Here is an 18,871-nt window from a genome sequence, read left to right on the forward strand (position 1 = left end):
TCGGCATTGCATTGTACGTTACAGAGTTTGATTGTTTGACTTTACGTATTAAAGAAATCTCAGTTTCCTAAAAACAAAAGTAAATTATTAATAATCCGAGAAGAATAGAACGTTGTAACCATGAATATAACTTCCGCAGGTATGAATAATTATTTATCATCTTACACTTTTCTTACCTAGGCCTATTCTAACAATTGTCGTGTAGGTTATGTTTTCGAAATATGCAAGTCATACTGGATGACATTTAAACAAAATTTTAAAATATTCAATCCGTGTTTGCTTTTATGGTATTTTATTCGATGAATTTTCTTAATTTAATGTTTCCCTCTAGAATTTACGCATATTCTTGATCATAAGCTAGTTATGTTCCTTAATTTTTCAATTTAGCGTATTTGGGGTTATGTTTGAAATTCCTTGAATGTTAAAAACAAAAATAAACTCTCTTAAGTATTTAATTTCGCTATAATCAAATTGCAATCCTTGAAATCTTCTTCAAGATATAATTTTACTGGATTTTGTAATGATGGTAACTTACTGTACTACACTGGAGATGCCCTGTAACTTATTTACTTAATGGCACACTTTTAAATGTAAGTCTAGTAGGATTAGCGCTTGTTTCATTTTCAAAACTACAATCAAGACATGACTACTAAGTTACTTACTTAGCCTACTTATTCTGTTTATTATACATGCACATTGAAGAAATTTGATTTGATAAGTTAGGTAGTTGAATTGTTATGTTCTGTTAATGATAACTAACTTCGGTTGGATTTAGGCTAACTTAAGTTATTTAGACCTATAATTATTTCTAAAACTGTTGCAACATTCGCCTGCACTTTACTTTAGGTCCTACACTCATTAGAATAAAAATATCGATCGATATATCGTTTGGTTAGTTAGGTAAGGTTAACCTAACCTAACTAACTAAACGATATATCGAATGAAACAATCAAATAATTGATATTTTCATTCAAATAAGTGTAGGACCTAAAGTAAAGTGCAGCCCAACAATCTTAAGAAGATAAGAGTGATATCTGATAGATGATTTAACTAACACTGTAAATCTCCTTTCAGCGGGAATTATTTCCCTTCTAGAGGAGCCAATGCCGGAGTTGAAGGTATTTGCCCTGAAGAAACTGGATTTGATAGTTGATGAGTTCTGGCCAGAAATCTCAGAGGCGATCCAGAAAATGTAAGTTCTGCTTTATTTCGGTAGTTACGGTAATTCATTAATTTATTATGTATAACCTCAATAACTTATAACTTAGGCCTATAAATGGTACAGTAGTACTTTAAGTTTTGTAAGCCAATAATTTCTAAGACCTTGTTATTGTGTTTTTGTAAGTTAACTTAATTCACATTTTTATTGTGTTTTTGACAAAACTGTGCAAGGTAACTCCAATAACAGTTAGGCCTTTCATAGGTATCTATTCCTGTTACAATGTTAGGAATAGCGTCGTCCTGTAATCCAGCTACTAGGAGAAAATGTGGATATTTATAGACATGCACTGTGGATGCGATACTCCCTGGTGTGGATTAACGTCCGCACTAGTGAGTACTACGATTCTGATAATTAGACCAATTCGTTATAATACCAAGGCAAAAATTTGGTTCGGATTCCACTATAAACTGTAGGTCCCTTAGTCGCCATTACCTGTATGGGCTATTAATTAGCAGCTTGTCTAAGGAATATGTAGGCCTTAGTCCCTAACAAGACTACAAGATCGCGCCACTTATCCTACATTCATCTCCATTCATACTAGGTTTTAAATACCTACTTTGTATGGTCGCCATTTTAATAAAAAGTATTAAAGTAGGCCTATCTAGATGTAGCCTCTCAGGCCTTTTCTAACAGGGTTTGTTTCTAACCTCTAATGCTTTTATAGTGTAGTTATTTATTAATAAATAACATAGCCCTATTACTTCGTCTACATTCAATTTTAGTAGTAAACCTTACGTTAATAAATTTCTAAATAAAGATAGTCTATAATCCTAAATAATGTAAACATTTGATAGGAGATAAGTTATCGCAACAAATTCATAAAAAAATGCAATTCTCAAAAATGGAAAGCAACCTGAAAGTGATTTAATATGACTAATAAACTCCATAATTCCTTCTTCAGGTTTAAATTATTTTGTAGGGAAACATCCTCGTTGTAGTGGTTACTAGTCATCTGTTAATGTTCAAATAGGCTATCACTCTTTTTTTAATCTATAATTTCTCTTAACAGTGAGATCCTTCATGAAGACAAGAACTTCAACATGCATGAGTTGGCAGCCCTGGTGGCCAGCAAGGTTTACTACCATCTTGGATCATTCAGTGATTCGCTACAGTATGCGCTTGGAGCTGGCAACCTGTTTGATGTAAATGCCCGATCTGAATATGTGGATACCATAATAGGTGAGTGTTTTAGGCTATGGATGCTTGTATTTTGGTAATATAGGCTAATGTCCAGTAGACTGTAATTATGTTTTCCGAGGTTAACTTTGGTAGTCATCTTATTTGCATGAAGTTATGGAGTAATCTAATTTTCAGAGCTAAAAATTTGTAACGCAACATTAAATCTTCTTGGATTTGTATGGGTTAATAATTACTACAGTACGGTAAGCCTACTATTATTTAAGTTTGATGTTTAACCCTTAGAGTGCCAGGCGAGAAATAAAAGTAACGTTCAAAAAATGCCGATGATTTTTCCCGAAGGTCGCGCTAAAAATGCCGAGCGCGATCTGGCGATTTTTAGGTTAAAATTTCGTAAAAATCGAATTTTTGATATTTCGACCAACGAAAATCGATGTACCGTATCGCATCTAGTAACTTTCGACTCAATGTTAATATATGGGTTAAAAGAATCCGAGTATCCATTCGGTTGTTATGACAACTGTTCGATCATTACGAAACGTCCGGTCAGCCGGACGTTGGCACTTTTGGCTCGTTCTAAAAACGTCCGGTCGGCCGGACGTCGGCACTTTTGGCTCGTTTTAAAAACATCCGGTTCCCCGGACGTTGGCACTCAAAGGGTTAAACACAGTTGATATTAATCAGATTATATATTGTATGCTCAAATCTTGACTTTCCTATCTTTATATCCATGATTAAATTTACAATTTTTTGTCTACTTTGTTAACTGAATTGCATTCCAATTGAAACAGTAGTTTAGGCCAAGTAGGCACTTACAATTCTAATAGGTACCTCAATTCAAATAAAAAAAATCAATACTGTAGATAATCTAAAAATCAGCAACATTTTCGACTGAAAACACGTTACAAGTTTATTTGATCATTAAACATGACGCATGCAATATATTTTGTCTTTTTACAAGAATAACATGATAAGGAATAAATAAATAGGCAAATAAGCTTTAAGTTATAGTAGTGGGGAGCCAAAGTGCACCAACCAACTCCACTTTGCTTAAGTGATTACGATAAGTTCTATAACTAATAGTATCTTAGTTAAAAGAAAACATAAAAAACAGGTCCGATTGTAGTAGGCAATCATTTTAACTAAACTGATTTTTCATCCATGTTTATTTTCTGGACTCAGCCAAGTGCATCGACCACTACACCGAACTACGCAGCAACAACATGGACGCCCCCACCGAGGTGAAGGAGATCGACCCTCGGCTGGAGTCCATCGTCAACCGCATGTTCCAACGCTGTCTAGACGACGGGCAGTACAGACAGGCTCTTGGGCTTGCGCTGGAGACTCGACGCATGGACATCTTTGACAAGTCCATCTTGGAATCTGTGAGCTCAATTGCATTTTCAACAGTCCATTGCATGTTCAATGTACAGTACAAAGCTTCCTAAAGTTATTTGTGGCAGTTTTGATGATGTCCTAAAACACAGACTCGCAAAACACATAAATGAATATATTGTGTCTGTGAACACGATAAATTGAGCAATTTTGGGTCTGATTTGGAAGAAATTTAACATGAATGTCTAGGGCTGTATAAACTTGATTTAAGTCTTGAACCATCATGATTGAATAGAAATTGGGTTTTATGGGGTAACAACTAAACTGTGGTATTCCATTTTGACCTTCAAAATATCATATTCCGCTATTTTCATTTTGTAGAGCTAAAAAACAAATAATTTTGTATTATGAAGAGTTGTACAATCAAAGAATATCTAAAGAAAATTCCCAATATTGTATCTAAAAAATGCCATGATATTTTTACAGAGATTAATTTAAGTAGCCTAAACTGTTTTAGTTTCTTGTTGATGGCTAGCGATAAACTTATATTATGTTCATATTTGTCAAATGTATTTTTTACTAAGTACCTAGTCTAATAACATTTACTCAAAAACACACTTTATTACCTTCCCTGTAGCAGCAAACCTAAGTATTTGTTGAATTAAATTTTCTTAATTAGGATATAGGTACATCTGAAGTTATTAAGTGAATTTTTGAGTTAAAATCGAATCAGAAAAATGGAAATTGCTTAGTTTGCAGGCTTTATGCGTAGGAACTGTTTCTTTTTGCCAGCTTGCTTAGCTTCTTTCCATCCGATATATTATGAATCTTCTGTTTTACTATCAGTGATGAAAAATGTCCATAGTATCTTGAAACAATTATCAAATAAATTTTAAGTTTGATCTAATGTAGGATTGTAAAATAATCCACAGGAAATCCTAAAAAATAACCAAAATAAATGTTAAGTTTGTTTTAATGTAGGGTTTGCAAACTAGGCTAATCTAAGACTATATTGCAGGATGATGTTGGCGGTATGCTGTCTTATGCGTTCAGTGTAGCCATGTCATCGCTGGAGAGCCGCGGGTTCCGCAACACAGTTCTACGCTCTCTAGTGTCGCTCTACCGCGACCTCGCTACGCCGGACTATGTTAACATGTGTCAATGTCTCATCTTCTTGGACGACCCTCACTCCGTTGCGCAAGTGCTGGAAAAACTCAGCAAAGAATCAGAGGTATGTTTGTTGTATTTTGTAACTAGGCCTACTGTTCCATGATAGTAAGGGTACCATTAAGTTAGATGTGTAGGATGTCTTATTTGTATTTTGCTGGTGACTTATTGAACATCTTGTTCCTACCCTAACCTCTACTGACTTTGCGGTTAAGGATGTATCAAAGAGCACAAGGCCCTGGAGTTTAGGATTATTATGAGGATATAGTTGGTTTAGGAAAGAGTTGACTCCGGCACAATAATTACTTTAAACACGAAACTTTGTGGGTAAATGATTTAACTAGCCTAACAGATTATTGACAATGAACTTTATTCACATCATCATAGCGATTGTTTAAAATTAAAAATTACATTTAGTTTCTATGGAATAGAGTTAGTTACTTTCTAACTTAATGATACCTAGGTACGAAGATTACATTTATTTAGATGTTCATCAGCCTTAAAAAAAATTAACACAGTTCTACCAGCTCACTTGAGTAAAATACAGTCCAGGCGTTAACAGATTTACAGTAAAAGGTTACAAAACATAACACATATGTTTCTGCCTAATACAGGTAGACGTAGGTTGACAAGAAAATTAATTAGAAACATCATAATCCATAGCAATGGTTTGCGAGTATGAATAATACTTTAAACCTAATTAACTCTTTTTGTCTGTCATGATCAACAGGACAGCACACTGATGGCGTACCAGATAGCGTTTGACATGTACGAGTCCGCCACACAACAGTTCCTTGGTCAGGTGCTGCAGGCGCTCAAAGTGTCTGCACCGATCCCTCAGGCCGCTCATGTCATCGTCAAGGTAATAATCGTTGGTCATAATCCTGCGATTCCATGTGCTGTAAACCTGTTTAAAAACAATTTTATGATCATTGGGCTTTTAAGAAATAGATCTGGCAGCTGATCTTTGTCAGTAACAAATTTACACATGGTTTATTCCATGCTAGATTAATTTTTCAGTCATATTCAGGTTAAATACACTTAGTTATGTTCCTGTGTTGTAGTGATAAAGATAAAGAGGAACTAGAAACTAACAGTGAAGAGAATTGCATTTGTGGGTGTAGTAATTTCTTTCAAAATACAATAATTCCTTGGGAGTTAGCTGGTTTGTGGTAAAGAACTGCTGCTAGCTTACTCTGAAAGTGAAGCAGATTTTTTTCCTTAATGAGGCAATTTCTGAAGTTTGGTTTGTGTATCTCAATATTTTACAAACAATCTAGGCCTACATGTACATTTATCACACGTATAGAAAAACGCTTAACAAATTTCAAGTATTTGGGAGTCATCCTCACAAGCGATAATGATGAAGAGCTAGAAATACAAAATAGATTAAACCTAGCACAAAAAAGTTTTTCGGCCTGTCACAAGTTACTAACTTCAAAAATAATATCCCACACCACCAAACTCAGGATTTATAAGACAATCATCAGACCAGTTCTCCTGTATGGTTCAGAAAATTGGATCTTAAGCAAGAAATCAGAAAGGAAAGCTATTGAGAACAAGATTTTGAGGAAAGTGTACGGACCGATTTTTGAGGATGGACAATGGAGATCGAGACATAATTGGGAACTAAGGGAATTATTTAAGGATCCGGATATTGTTGCTGAGGTACGGAGCAGTAGACTGAGATGGGCAGGGCATATTTTAAGAAAAGATGACAACTCCCTATCAAAGAACATCTTGAGGAATAACCCAGAAGGTAGAAGACCCCTTGGAAGACCGAAACTCAGATGGTTCGACCAAGTGGAGAAATACCTGAGGAAGCTAGGGAAAAGGAAGGAAGATGCAAGAAGCAGAGACCTATGGAGGCAATGTGTTGGGGAGGCCAAGTACCATCTAGGGTACCAGTGGCCACAGCAGTAAGTAAGTAAGTAAGTAAGTATAGAAAAACGCTTAGTTTCACAAAATATCTAATTTTGTTACACTGGATCAGGCGTGTGACAAAGTAATAGCATTTGAGGATCACAAACAAGTCAAATGAAGATAGACAAGGCCATAGATGCAAGGGGAGCTTCATGTTGCTTTAATTTGAAGCTGGGGAAATGCGTGGAGACTTAAGCTGGGAAATCTGCAAACAATTGAAAATAAAAACATCAATATTTACTTCCTAAAGCCCCAAATCAGGTTTTTGAAGGCCTGAGGTCAATGAAGTTGAAAGATTAAAAAGAAAATATACCTATGATACTCCTTGGTACTTAGTAATATTTCAGGTTAATAGGTGTTGTTTTATAATACAGTATCATATATATAATATACTAATTTTCAATAATGTTTCACAGGTTCCAGTTGAAAACCCATCTTCAACACCCACACCCGTAGCTGTGACAGATGAAGCAACACCCGAAGAACCCGTCAGAGATATAGATAGTCTTGTAAGTTTATTTAATAATGAATGTCAAACTGTTTGCAAATTTCAAATATTAATCCGAGGATGCCATATATTGTATAACTTGCTAAAAGAAGCCAATGTACTGTAATGAGTTTTTCAAGCTGTTGCAAGTAAAAAATATGTTTTGAGGAAAAACAAGATGCTTACAGTAGACTCCCTCTTATCCGGACACCTTTTAACCGGACATGGCGCTCCTAGCGGTATGCGCCAGAACCTTTGTTAACCGCAGCACGACTGACGGTCTTTATTTAATTCTTTTTGTCTATGATATAATCCAAAAGCGTCCAACATTTTAAAGCCATGCAAAATAAAAATCAAATTGTGTACCATTGACAAATAATACAGTAGACTCCCTCTTATCCGGACACCTTTTAACCGGACATCGGTTTAACCGGACTACACTCGGCAGAAATGACATCTCTTTAACCAGATAATTTTTATCAGCACATCGATTTAACCAGACTAGATCAGCAGGAAGTGGGTGGTACTGAAACGACTGTTCTCGTGGGAAAGATTTGAGACCAGTGATTACGTGTCTAAATACAATGCTCTCCTAAATTTAAGCCAAATACTGTATACAGTATGCATTTAAACGGTCCGTTTTAACAAGTTTTTGAGGACGTCGGTTTAACAGGAAAAACTGTCACCCGGATTGGCCTCGTTCCCGAGGTGTCCGGTTATGAGGGAGTCTACTGTACTTAAATTTAATATATGTTATTGTTTTATATATATATTTTTAACACAACTCAAATTACAAGTACCGAGAGACACTTTTTAACGACAAAACAAGGCCATTTGTTTTGAAAACATCCCTGTTTTCTTTACTTCATTGCAAACCAGCTGATATGAATGTTGCATAGTTATCTATGAGGTTTAGTGATATAGGGAGTTTATTGTAAAATTCCCACATGTGTGGAACTCCATCTGATGTCTTATTTAGTTTCATAATCAGAGTACAAGAAGGGTGGCGCAGTTTGCTCTCGCTCTCTTTCTCTCGCACTACCCTCCTTAGACACCATCCTAATTAAATTGCCACGATCTATTTCTCTCCTAGTTTACAGGATCCAATTCTTTCTAGTTTTCATGGATAGAGAGGTTAAAAACTAGTTGTATAACAATTTGAGATTCTAAATATCAATGAAAAGCTCAGGTAAACGGGTTTTGATGACAGAACACAACTGGTTTTCTGTCTTAATTTATTTCCATTTTACCTTTGTTACACAAAATTTTACCGCACAAAATGCACTCATTGAGATAAAACTTAACTTACTTTCCAGACGGAGGAAGAGAAAGTGTTCCAGTCCCGTATCCAGAACCTCAGCAAGATCCTGAGTGGAGAGATCTCCATCGACCTCCATCTGCAGTTCTTGATCCGCAGCAACCACACGGACATGTTGATACTGAAGAACACCAAGGACGCAATCAGAGTTTCCATCTGTCACACTGCGACGGTCATAGCCAACGCCTTCATGCACAGTGGGACTACCAGCGATCAGTTCCTCAGGTGAGGCTAGATATTCCATTCCCATATTGAAGTTATAGCTGGATTTAGAATAAATCTATATATTAATACGCAAGCAGTTTACTTTTTGCAGTCACATCGATAACGGCTGTACGTATTATATCATTTGAGGTGTCAAATTAAAGGTATATTCACATGGATGTGCAAATATGTCCCAGAATATTACGAAAGGGCATGACTTAAGTACAGTTCTAAAATTTCGAAACGGTGGCGCTATCTGTCGACATTGGAGCAAACTCAATTCACTTTGTTTACAACTAAACATATGGGCATGGTTTGAAATAGTTCTTAAGGTTAACCACAAACTGCAGGACTTACTTCCAGAGCAAAGCCGGAATTTATATTTTTAGTTTAAATCTGGTTTATGAATAAAGTAATTCCTAGCAAGACTTGACAACAAATTAGTCGAGTTAGCTTACATCATATTTTACTAAATACTCATGTAGGTAGTTTTGGTTACAGTATTGAAGTGAATTTAAAAAAAAAATGCTTATTCGTAGTGCTGTTACCTGTAACCTTATCATTTTATCGTGTAATTTACAGTGTGTATTAAAATTTATTTGTAGTGTAGTTTTCTGTTGTTTGGTTAACCTTAATGTTTTATTTAAATTTAAATGCCACCTATAAGACAAAATCTGTGAGTGGCCGGAAGGGAACGCGAACGTGACCCCTAGCAATACCCTCCCAATGGAACATTTGACGGATACAGAGCGGCAGTACTAGACCGCAGTGGTGCTACATCCAACCTCGGACAAATGAAATTGAATGTTTACATTGTAGTGGCTTACATTTTAAAAAAGAAAAGACTGGCCGAGACGGTTCAATTTTTACTCTTTGTTGCTATAAAGGAATGATCTGTTAAGCTCACATGTGGAATTCGTCATACTTTCAGGAACTTCTTGGAAACTCCCAATCTGAAAACAGGACTGCGTGACTTAGTTTCAGGAAATATTAGGATAACATGCGTCAATTCAATTCTGCCATTGTCATGGTCAGCTCTGAATCTCATTTAGATGAGAGGATCATGCATGGGATCTATAATTTCAAGGGTAAGGACATGTTTAACCACCGAGTAGGTCCTCTCATTCCTCAAGAAGGTCGGGTTCCTAAATACGCACAGATTTATATGTACGACGTTTGACTCTGGAACCCAACAGTTTCGGTTTTTAGGTTCGAAATTTCTGGTTTTGAGTTTTAACTATCACTAATTTTGACTCTCCCTCTTCATTCCTTGTTTATGACTGTGTCTGGCCATTGGGTTTTCAAGATTCTTGGATACTTCAATTTATAAACACTTGGAGTTTATATGTTTTGGCAGTCATGACGTACAGACAAAGAGTGTGATGTTACTCTCAAATATGCTTAGTTTGATGCTTCTTCTTGTCCAGTATGGTTGCCAGATTGTTATAAGCTAAGTAAAATCTCCCGTCGCTTTTCCTATTTCTGAATTACGTCTTAATCTGTCCTTAATGTACTTACCGCAACCATATCCTCGATGGCCTGAGTAGACTTAAAACCGCGCATGACCATTCCCATAGCAATACCAGCAGCTTCACCAGTGACGGCGTCGTCTTGGTACAAGTTAAACTTGAGTTGTTCGTAGACGTCCTGACGGTGAGTTCCCATGGCTGCCAGTCCTAGGCCTAAGCCTAGACATCCTCCATGACGCACCTTAATCTCTTGTTCTCTTGTTAAAACTAACTACGTAGCAAAAAAAGAAGGTTGAAGAGATTAGACAAAGCAATAGGTAAGACATATTAAACATCCTTAAAGTAGCTAGTAGACTAAACTGATTTATATCTGTCTACAGAGACAATCTAGAGTGGCTGGCCCGAGCCACCAACTGGGCCAAGCTGACAGCCACAGCGTCTCTTGGAGTGATACACCGAGGACATGAACAGGAGGCGTTGGCTCTCATGCAGAGTTACCTGCCCAAGGAGGCGGGGCCTAGCAGTGGGTTCAGTGAGGGCGGGGGTCTCTACGCTCTGGGGCTGATACATGCCAACCACGGCGCAGCCATCACTGAGTACCTGCTCGGACAACTCAAGGACGCTCAGAATGAGGTGAGTTGATAAGTTATGTGGTTATAAATATAATACAGTGTCTCGGTTATCGTGCCTATACCAAACACAACTCAGGAGGGGCAAACTCAGGGTCCCAATACACCAACCTAATGCTATTGTGCATAATTAGTAGAAAGGTAAGATAATTGAGGAAAGGCAAATTGTAAAAATGTTAATCGTCATTAAATTGATAGAGTTTCTCCTTTTTATTCCTCTATTTAGCCACAGGTCTCTGTTCTTACTGAAACTATGAAGTGAGGAGCAACAGAAATTTGCAAATATGAGGGGAGTTGAAAAACCGGGTAATTCAGTCAGACGAGCCTAAAAAGGCCCTTTTACCCTCTGCACAATGGTTGAGGAATGCTGGATTATGGCAGAAAAAATGCATTGTACAAACATTGACATTGCCTCCGAATCGACAGCAACCTCAGACTTGTCACAACTTAAGGACGATCTAACATTTACTTAAAGAATTAGAGTGTTTTCACCTGTTCTGTAAAGTCACAGGCTTGTCAGACTATACAGCAAGCTAAAAAATAAGTGGATAGAAAACTTGGCGTCTAAAGGCAAAAAATGTTTTTTAGGGTATAGTCAGAAGGTTGGCAAAAGAAGAAAAGAGGGGTCTCAACTTTCAGCTAAAGTGTACCAAGAAAATAGCTTAAGGTTTCACGATACCGTTACTCTACAGAGAGTTGGAAAACTCAGATCGGATAATTGAGACTATAGTGTATCAATTTATCATACAATTAAACTTCTATCAACCCAAGAACCTGTGTCAGCTTCTAATGCCCCGTGTAGCTTGTCTATTCTCAAATGTTCAGCATTGAACTTAACTGGTTACTTATTTCAACAGATGGTGCGCCATGGAGGATGTCTAGGCCTAGGACTGGCAGCCATGGGAACTCACCGTCAGGACGTCTACGAACAACTCAAGTTTAACTTGTACCAAGACGATGCCGTTACTGGTGAAGCTGCTGGTATAGCTATGGGAATGGTCATGCTCGGTTCCAAATCTACTCAGGCCATCGAGGATATGGTTGCCGTAAGTACATTTTTTATCTGGTATTTTGTTGAATCCTCCTTTATTTGTACAGGGTAATCACATCTACAGGGTAATTTTTATCTTGTGGGGTAATCACATCTCAAATCATCAAACTGTTTCAACCTTGAAGTGTCAGATTTGATCAACAACTTTTCCCGTTATTGAACTTGCCAACACTTTTTGAAACATTTTCAGTTTTCGACTCGTATTTTCATTCCTGCTACCATTGAAAATAAGTTGTTTATTCTAAACCCAGTTTTTGTTGTTCTCCCATATGAAATTGAATGTCCAAGGAAGTACATAGATGAATATCAAGCGACTTTTCATCCGATTGTAAAATCTGACTATGTTTTGAACTATTTCATAGCTGGTAGAATGTGCAAATGCCTATTATACGTTTTCTCCCATTTTAGAGTAAACTGTATATATTATACAATTTACTTGTTTCGCCGTTTTACAATAATTGGAGAGGACAATGGAGAGGAAACATGTTTACAAATATCATGGTTCCTGTTTGGTTGTAATTTTTGGTAAAGCGGCAAGTTAGCAAAAAGAGAAGAACAAAACTACCTTGAATACTGGATAAAAGCATAAGTCTACCTATAACTGTCTTCAGCTGATGCATATAGATGACGAATCTATATCAGAGAATGGTAATCTTTAACCAAATGTGTACTGTTTGATGTTTAACCGGACTTAAATAATAAAGTATTTTTTCTGCGTGGTTAAGAAAAAGTTTAAAGATGTTGGAAACCAGAATTGTTTTGATAGGGCAGCATTTTACCATTGCAACTTACATATTTTATAGTCTCACTAAGTTTTAGTAAACAAAAACATATACATTTTCTATGGATCTAATCATTCATCATGTACAATATTTCCATTTTAGCTAATGAATTAAAAATTTGAAGGATTTTCGTCAACCATGAATCATAAGTTCTGATTTTGTTTACTGACAGTTAAATCTGATGAAAGAAATGCGACGTCAAATGAATACTTGGCATGTCACATTGGTTTTTTAAATCATACAAGGTGATAATTTCCTTCTCGTCTCATTTTTTGCACCTTGTTTTAAACTGTTTCATAAATAAGAATAATGAATAATTAATTTTTTATTTCCTAAAAAACAAACAATCATCAAATCATAAGACAATTCGGAAATTAACTCACCACTTTGTCCAGTATTTGTGGTCAGTGTACACAAAACTTATCTTGTCTATACATTAAATGAAGAGTTCAGCCATATCAGTCCTACTAAAACTATCACTCCTGCTGCTACCTGTAGCGTTATATATTTAAATTACGTCTACTTCTTATATTAATTATATATATTAACTTGAAGTACCTTAAAAAAAGTCAACTAAAACATAGGCCTATTCAGAAATAAAACTGACATACCAACCGGTACCCTGATTAACGTAATGGAGGATATATTATATTTTGAATAAATATTTAACTTAATTATATAATCTCTCAGAAAATTGTTTAACTAAATCTCAGTCCATCTGATAGTCACCAATGCAATTATCAGTTATCCCTTTAGCTAGAACGGGGATTAGGAATACAGAGAAGAGCGATTTATGGAAAGCCATTTAAACTAAACAAGATTAAGCGTTCCAGCACAAAAGTGCATTTATAAATTAAAAGGTTAACAGGTTTTCTGTGAAATTTATTTACAGTGAGTAAATTACGTACTGAGTAAAGTAAACTTGTGTTTGGATAATATTTTAAAAATAACACATTTTTACTATTTAATGATTGGCTATATTTTTATTACGTTTTATAATTTCTAATTTGTTGTGTTTTAAGTACTGTTTACGGTCCATCTAGTAGGACTAGTTAATGGTTTTTTTGCACTGTCTTTGGGTTTCCTGATACAATGGTATTGTTGCTATCTTTTTTGATAATGGTTTTGGCACTCAATGAGTTTAATATACTTCTGGTGGTGTTCAAATATTTGGATAGCTGTGTGATTAGATATATTCCCTAGTTATTCTGAAACACTTTGAAAGTCGCCCATCTGATCCTGAGGAACAAATAATGCATGAAAAAAGTTGAAGTTGGGCCCAGCCGTCCTCAACTATTAGGATTAAAAAAATAATTTTGTCTAAATAAATAACTGATCTTGATTAAACAAAAGATATAATTGAGTATTGAAAATAAGTATTCAAGTAGACCTACTCTAATTCACTCTGCTCTCAAATTGATTCCACTTTTTTTCCCATAAGCTATGCACCAGGGTATATCAGTGTCGTAATAGTAATACTATGATGACAATCAAAATAAAATAAAATCATAAACTATTATATATCTTCTAGTTTTATTAATTAGTCTTATTATGCAGACTAGGTAGCAAAACACGACTCTTTACAAAACTAAGGGATGTTTAAGTATGATCCATCACCCTTCCTTTTTGCAAGTGACGACATTTTGCTAACAAAAATATGGTTTGTGTCATTGCCGTTAAGCTTAACTTTTACTTTAAGCTCATTGGAAATGATTTTATTCTATTCAACTACAGCAACAAAAATAAAAAAAATACAAAAATGTTAATAACCCTCAATTTATTGGAAGTAAGGCCTTGAAACAAAGTGTTCTGGAGATGACGCAGCAAAGTAATTGTTCTTTGAACGTAAATGAATGTCTTTGCTTTTCGAACACAGTCGAAAGCTTCTGTTGAGTTTCATGTAATTGTAATGTAGGAATTTGATGTATTTTGCTAAACTCATCCTCATTACTAATCTTTTTTCTGTCACCAAAACCTGATAATTGAACTTTGTGTGTTAATATGGTTGGCAAAAAATTAGAAGAATCTCATTCCTAACTGAATGATTTTTATATTGTCGTGTCTGTAAAGCAAAATTCCTGAGTAGGGTAACTGGTAAATTGTTACGTAAATCATAAATTATAGAACAATAACTTAGAAATATAATTACACGTTATAAGAGGCTAAGTAAATTTTGGCTTACTTTGAAAGTTTACCTTTGTCAAGCACTCAAGCTTTTTTATGATTCTACGAATATCTACTAAAACGTATTAGGCCTAACTGTTTGCCTGTTATAATCCTTGCCACCCTAACTTGAGGCAGCCCAAGGCCACACGCCGTATATCTAATGCGGCCTTGGGCTGCCTCAAGTTAGGGTGGCGAGGACTTTAGAGACTCTAGACCCTATAATAACCTAAAAAATTTTTGTAGTCACAGTAAACACAATTCAATTTGCATACTTTTTTACTGATGGATCCTAAATTTTATATTAATTTATTCATTCATAAAAAAAAAACATTGTAAATGGATGTTGAGTGAAGAGCGCAATTGTAATGTTTATCTTGAGTCCAAATTTAACAATTAATAATACTGTATATAGAACATTTCATTGGCATCACTTACTCTTTGGTTTGATTAAGAGTGTTCTCTATGTTTTTATTTGATGTGTAGGCTTAAGACACTTTTTTCAGTTAGAGCTGTTAGATCTAGGATAAATTGTTGTTTAAAAATTAATCTTAAATAAACAAAATTGTCTGGACAGGCTAGTGGTTACAGTCCTCACCTTTATAGGTCTATAGTCCTCGTCACCCTAAGTTGAGGCAGCCAAAGGCCGCACTAGATATACGCCGTGCGGCCTTGGGCTGCCTCAACTTAGGGTGGCGAGGACTATAGGCCTACATGTAAATTGTTTATGAATGTAGGCCTAAGTTATTGGTTGAATGCATTCATTGTTATTTTAGTTTAGGTAAATATGCATTTCAGGGTTTGCACCCTAAGCTGGTTGCTAACCCTCCTAGGTTGCTGGTTCAATTCTGAGCGGAATAAACTCTAGACCCAGATACAATGTGTCACGGTCTATCAATTGATGATGCTATCTCATAAAAGGTTGGCACTAGATATAGTCCAGGCAACGAAAGGATATAGAGGGAAATGTTTGGAACACAATTTCTGACTTCGTAACTTTGTTTAGTATAGTTAGGAGGTTAACATACCAAAAGTCCCCGCCTCTAGCCCTTGTGCTGTGGGGGAGGGGGGGGGCTTGAAGGTACCATTTTCCAGTTTTTTGCTGATATCTCGGAAACCATGCGTCCAAGCGAAATTATGCTAATATACAAAATGAAAGCTTATTAAATTTCCAGCAAGTTTGTAACTTACTGTTTTTCGATATCTTGTATAGTTTTCGCGTTATTTGCTATCAAAAGTTTGTAAATTTGGAAAAATACATTTTTTTCTCATGTTTTTTGTTCTTTTTGACAAGTTGCCTCTCAAACAATGCACCCAAAAAATAAATGCTGGGCATAGGGTTGTAGAAAATTAAATTCCCTTCAATAATATATATGACTTTACTAGTTTACCTCCTTCCATTCAGATTTTAAAGCAAATTAACCGTCAGTATAAAAAAAATTAAATTAAAATAAAATTTAAGAAAATTAATATCTAGTGTTGAGCAAGGAATTTGAAGTCTTGCAACAGCTGTTGACTACTTAATATTTCAATTTATCACCTTACACAGTCAACTAATTGGTTGGAACATTCACTATCAAGTAGCTAAGGTGAGTGATGGGCGTCTAAAAATAGTACAGACACCCTATAGAAAATGTATACTTGTGGGCTGCCTAACCAGCTTCCTCACACTTGATGATCTAGCTAGACTATTGTAATGGGAAAATATGGTGTTATAACCATTTTTATGCATATACGAGTGTCTATATGACACTGGAAACAATCACAACCATTAAATTTAAACAAAGATAAATTACATATTTAAATGAATTAATATAAAACATTACATCAGTAAGTAGCATACTATTCTATCCCTTGCTATCTTAGTTTAATAAGGAATACCATCCTCATCATTTTTATCATTTTTTTCTCCATCGGACCTATTTTGGAAATAGGTATACTGTTTTTCTTCATATTCTTAGTCATCTTTCCCAGAGACAACATTTTGGTATTTTTGGCATACTTATTTTAGGCTTGCTTTTTTGCTACCTGATTTGGCACGAGTACAGTTTTACGTGCATAGGCAGAAAACAATTTTGAGAATATCCTTCAGTGTAGTTTCATGCTGAGTGTGCTCTGCTACTACAGAGTTTTTATTATTCTTTTCCACTCTTACATAAGAGAAGGCAGGTTATTTCCCAGCCACAGCTGAACCTTTTGGAATGTACATGATAGGAAACGATGTTTGAAAGCACCATCAGTCGGAGGAAGACAAGAGATATTAGGCTTGATGGATAACATCGATTTAAAAATTGTTTAAATACTTGTACCTGTATAGATTGAAGTTGAAGTGCACGATACCTCTCTCGCTGGAGCCCATATCAAATCAAGATGTACATTTTCCCTAACTTTTGTATTTGGGTGGTGTTCGGTGTTGGAGAGGGGGCGTGAAAGACCGATGATGCATTTTGGGCCACTGGGGAATTCAGATACAACTTCGCATAAGCAACTTTGATTTTCTCAAATGCTGAAATTTTTTTGTCACAACCAGTAGAATCGCGTTCAAAATATCATCTAATCCTTGTTAAGATAGTTTATGGTGCGAGAAAAAGATCTCTTACCTTCTTTCTTAGAGATAAAGAGGATAAAAACGATTATGAGGATGGCAGTCCTTTCCAAACTAAGATAGCAAGGCTGAATTGATTCAATAGTAGGCTAAGATGTAATGTTTTATGTTAATTCCTACTTAAATATGTCAATTGTCTTGGTTTCAATTTTCTGGTTGTGATTGGTCTCCAGTGTCATATAGACACTCGTATATGCATAAAAATGGTTATAACACCATATTTTCCCATTACAATAGTCTAGCTAGATCATCAAGTGTGAGGAAGCTGGTTAGGCAGCCCACAAGTATACATTTTCTATAGGGTGTCTGTACTATTTTTAGACGCCCATCACTCACCTTAGCTACTTGATAGTGAATGTTCCAACCAATTAGTTGACTGTGTAAGGTGATAAATTGAAATATTAAGTAGTCAACAGCTGTTGCAAGACTTCAAATTCCTTGCTCAACACTAGATATTAATTTTCTTAAATTTTATTTTAATTTAATTTTTTTTATACTGACGGTTAATTTGCTTTAAAATCTGAACGGAAGGAGGTAAACTAGTAAAGTCATATATATTATTGAAGGGAATTTAATTTTCTACAACCCTATGCCCAGCATTTATTTTTTGGGTGCATTGTTTGAGAGGCAACTTGTCAAAAAGAACAAAAAACATGAGAAAAAATGTATTTTTCCAAATTTACAAACTTTTGATAGCAAATAACGCGAAAACTATGCAAGATATCGAAAAACAGTAAATTACAAACTTGCTGGAAATTTAATAAGCTTTCATTTTGTATATTAGCATAATTTCGCATGGACGCATGGTTTCCGAGATATCAGCAAAAAACTGGAAAATGGTACCTTCAAGCCCCCCCCTCCCCCACAGCACAAGGGCTAGAGGCGGGGACTTTTGGTATGTTAACCTCCTAACTATACTAAACAAAGTTACGAAGTCAGAAATTGTGTTCCAAACATTTCCCTCTATACCCTTTTTTTAGCATTCGTTGCCTGGACTAATAGTAACAATACCAGAGGTTTTCATCCTCTTACAAATTCTTGAAAAATACCAGTTGAGCAAAAATAGATCCTACCTACATTTAGAATAAAACTAAATTAAATAAATCAGAAAATACTCTACAGTAGTCGGGATAAAAAACTTGAAAATGCAGATATAGGGCCTACATTTAGAATAAAATCAAAATTAAATAAACCTTTAAGGGAAATGCTCTACTGGTAGTCGAGCTATTTAACTGTGCTATCTCACAAAAACTGGGAAAAAACTCAAATATCAGCTGTGAATTATTAGTAGGAGGCCATTGTAACGCTAACTCACAATTATCAAGGGGTCTATAAATACCGAAATGTTGCGAGGGCGTTCCGATCTGCTCAATCCGTTA

The 18,871-nt window shown here is 35.6% G+C and overlaps 1 protein-coding gene across 1 annotated transcript in view; it reads left to right on the plus strand.

The window, feature by feature from the left end:
• The window catches only part of LOC128991696 (26S proteasome non-ATPase regulatory subunit 1-like), a 218,485-nt gene continuing 199,614 nt past the window's right edge, over nt 1-18,871 (plus strand). The window contains exons 1-10 of the mRNA XM_054414794.1: nt 1-139; nt 1,075-1,192; nt 2,232-2,401; nt 3,542-3,744; nt 4,713-4,925; nt 5,592-5,723; nt 7,201-7,293; nt 8,588-8,814; nt 10,643-10,895; nt 11,749-11,937. Coding sequence (XP_054270769.1) covers nt 121-139; nt 1,075-1,192; nt 2,232-2,401; nt 3,542-3,744; nt 4,713-4,925; nt 5,592-5,723; nt 7,201-7,293; nt 8,588-8,814; nt 10,643-10,895; nt 11,749-11,937 — 1,617 coding nt within the window. The 5' untranslated portion in view covers nt 1-120. The remainder of the gene's footprint in view (nt 140-1,074; nt 1,193-2,231; nt 2,402-3,541; nt 3,745-4,712; nt 4,926-5,591; nt 5,724-7,200; nt 7,294-8,587; nt 8,815-10,642; nt 10,896-11,748; nt 11,938-18,871) is intronic.

Source organism: Macrosteles quadrilineatus, unplaced genomic scaffold, assembly GCF_028750875.1.
Source record: "Macrosteles quadrilineatus isolate MER2022 unplaced genomic scaffold, UCM_ALF_1.0 Scaffold_4__1_contigs__length_99947679, whole genome shotgun sequence".
In the NCBI taxonomy this organism is placed as follows: domain Eukaryota; kingdom Metazoa; phylum Arthropoda; class Insecta; order Hemiptera; family Cicadellidae; genus Macrosteles; species Macrosteles quadrilineatus.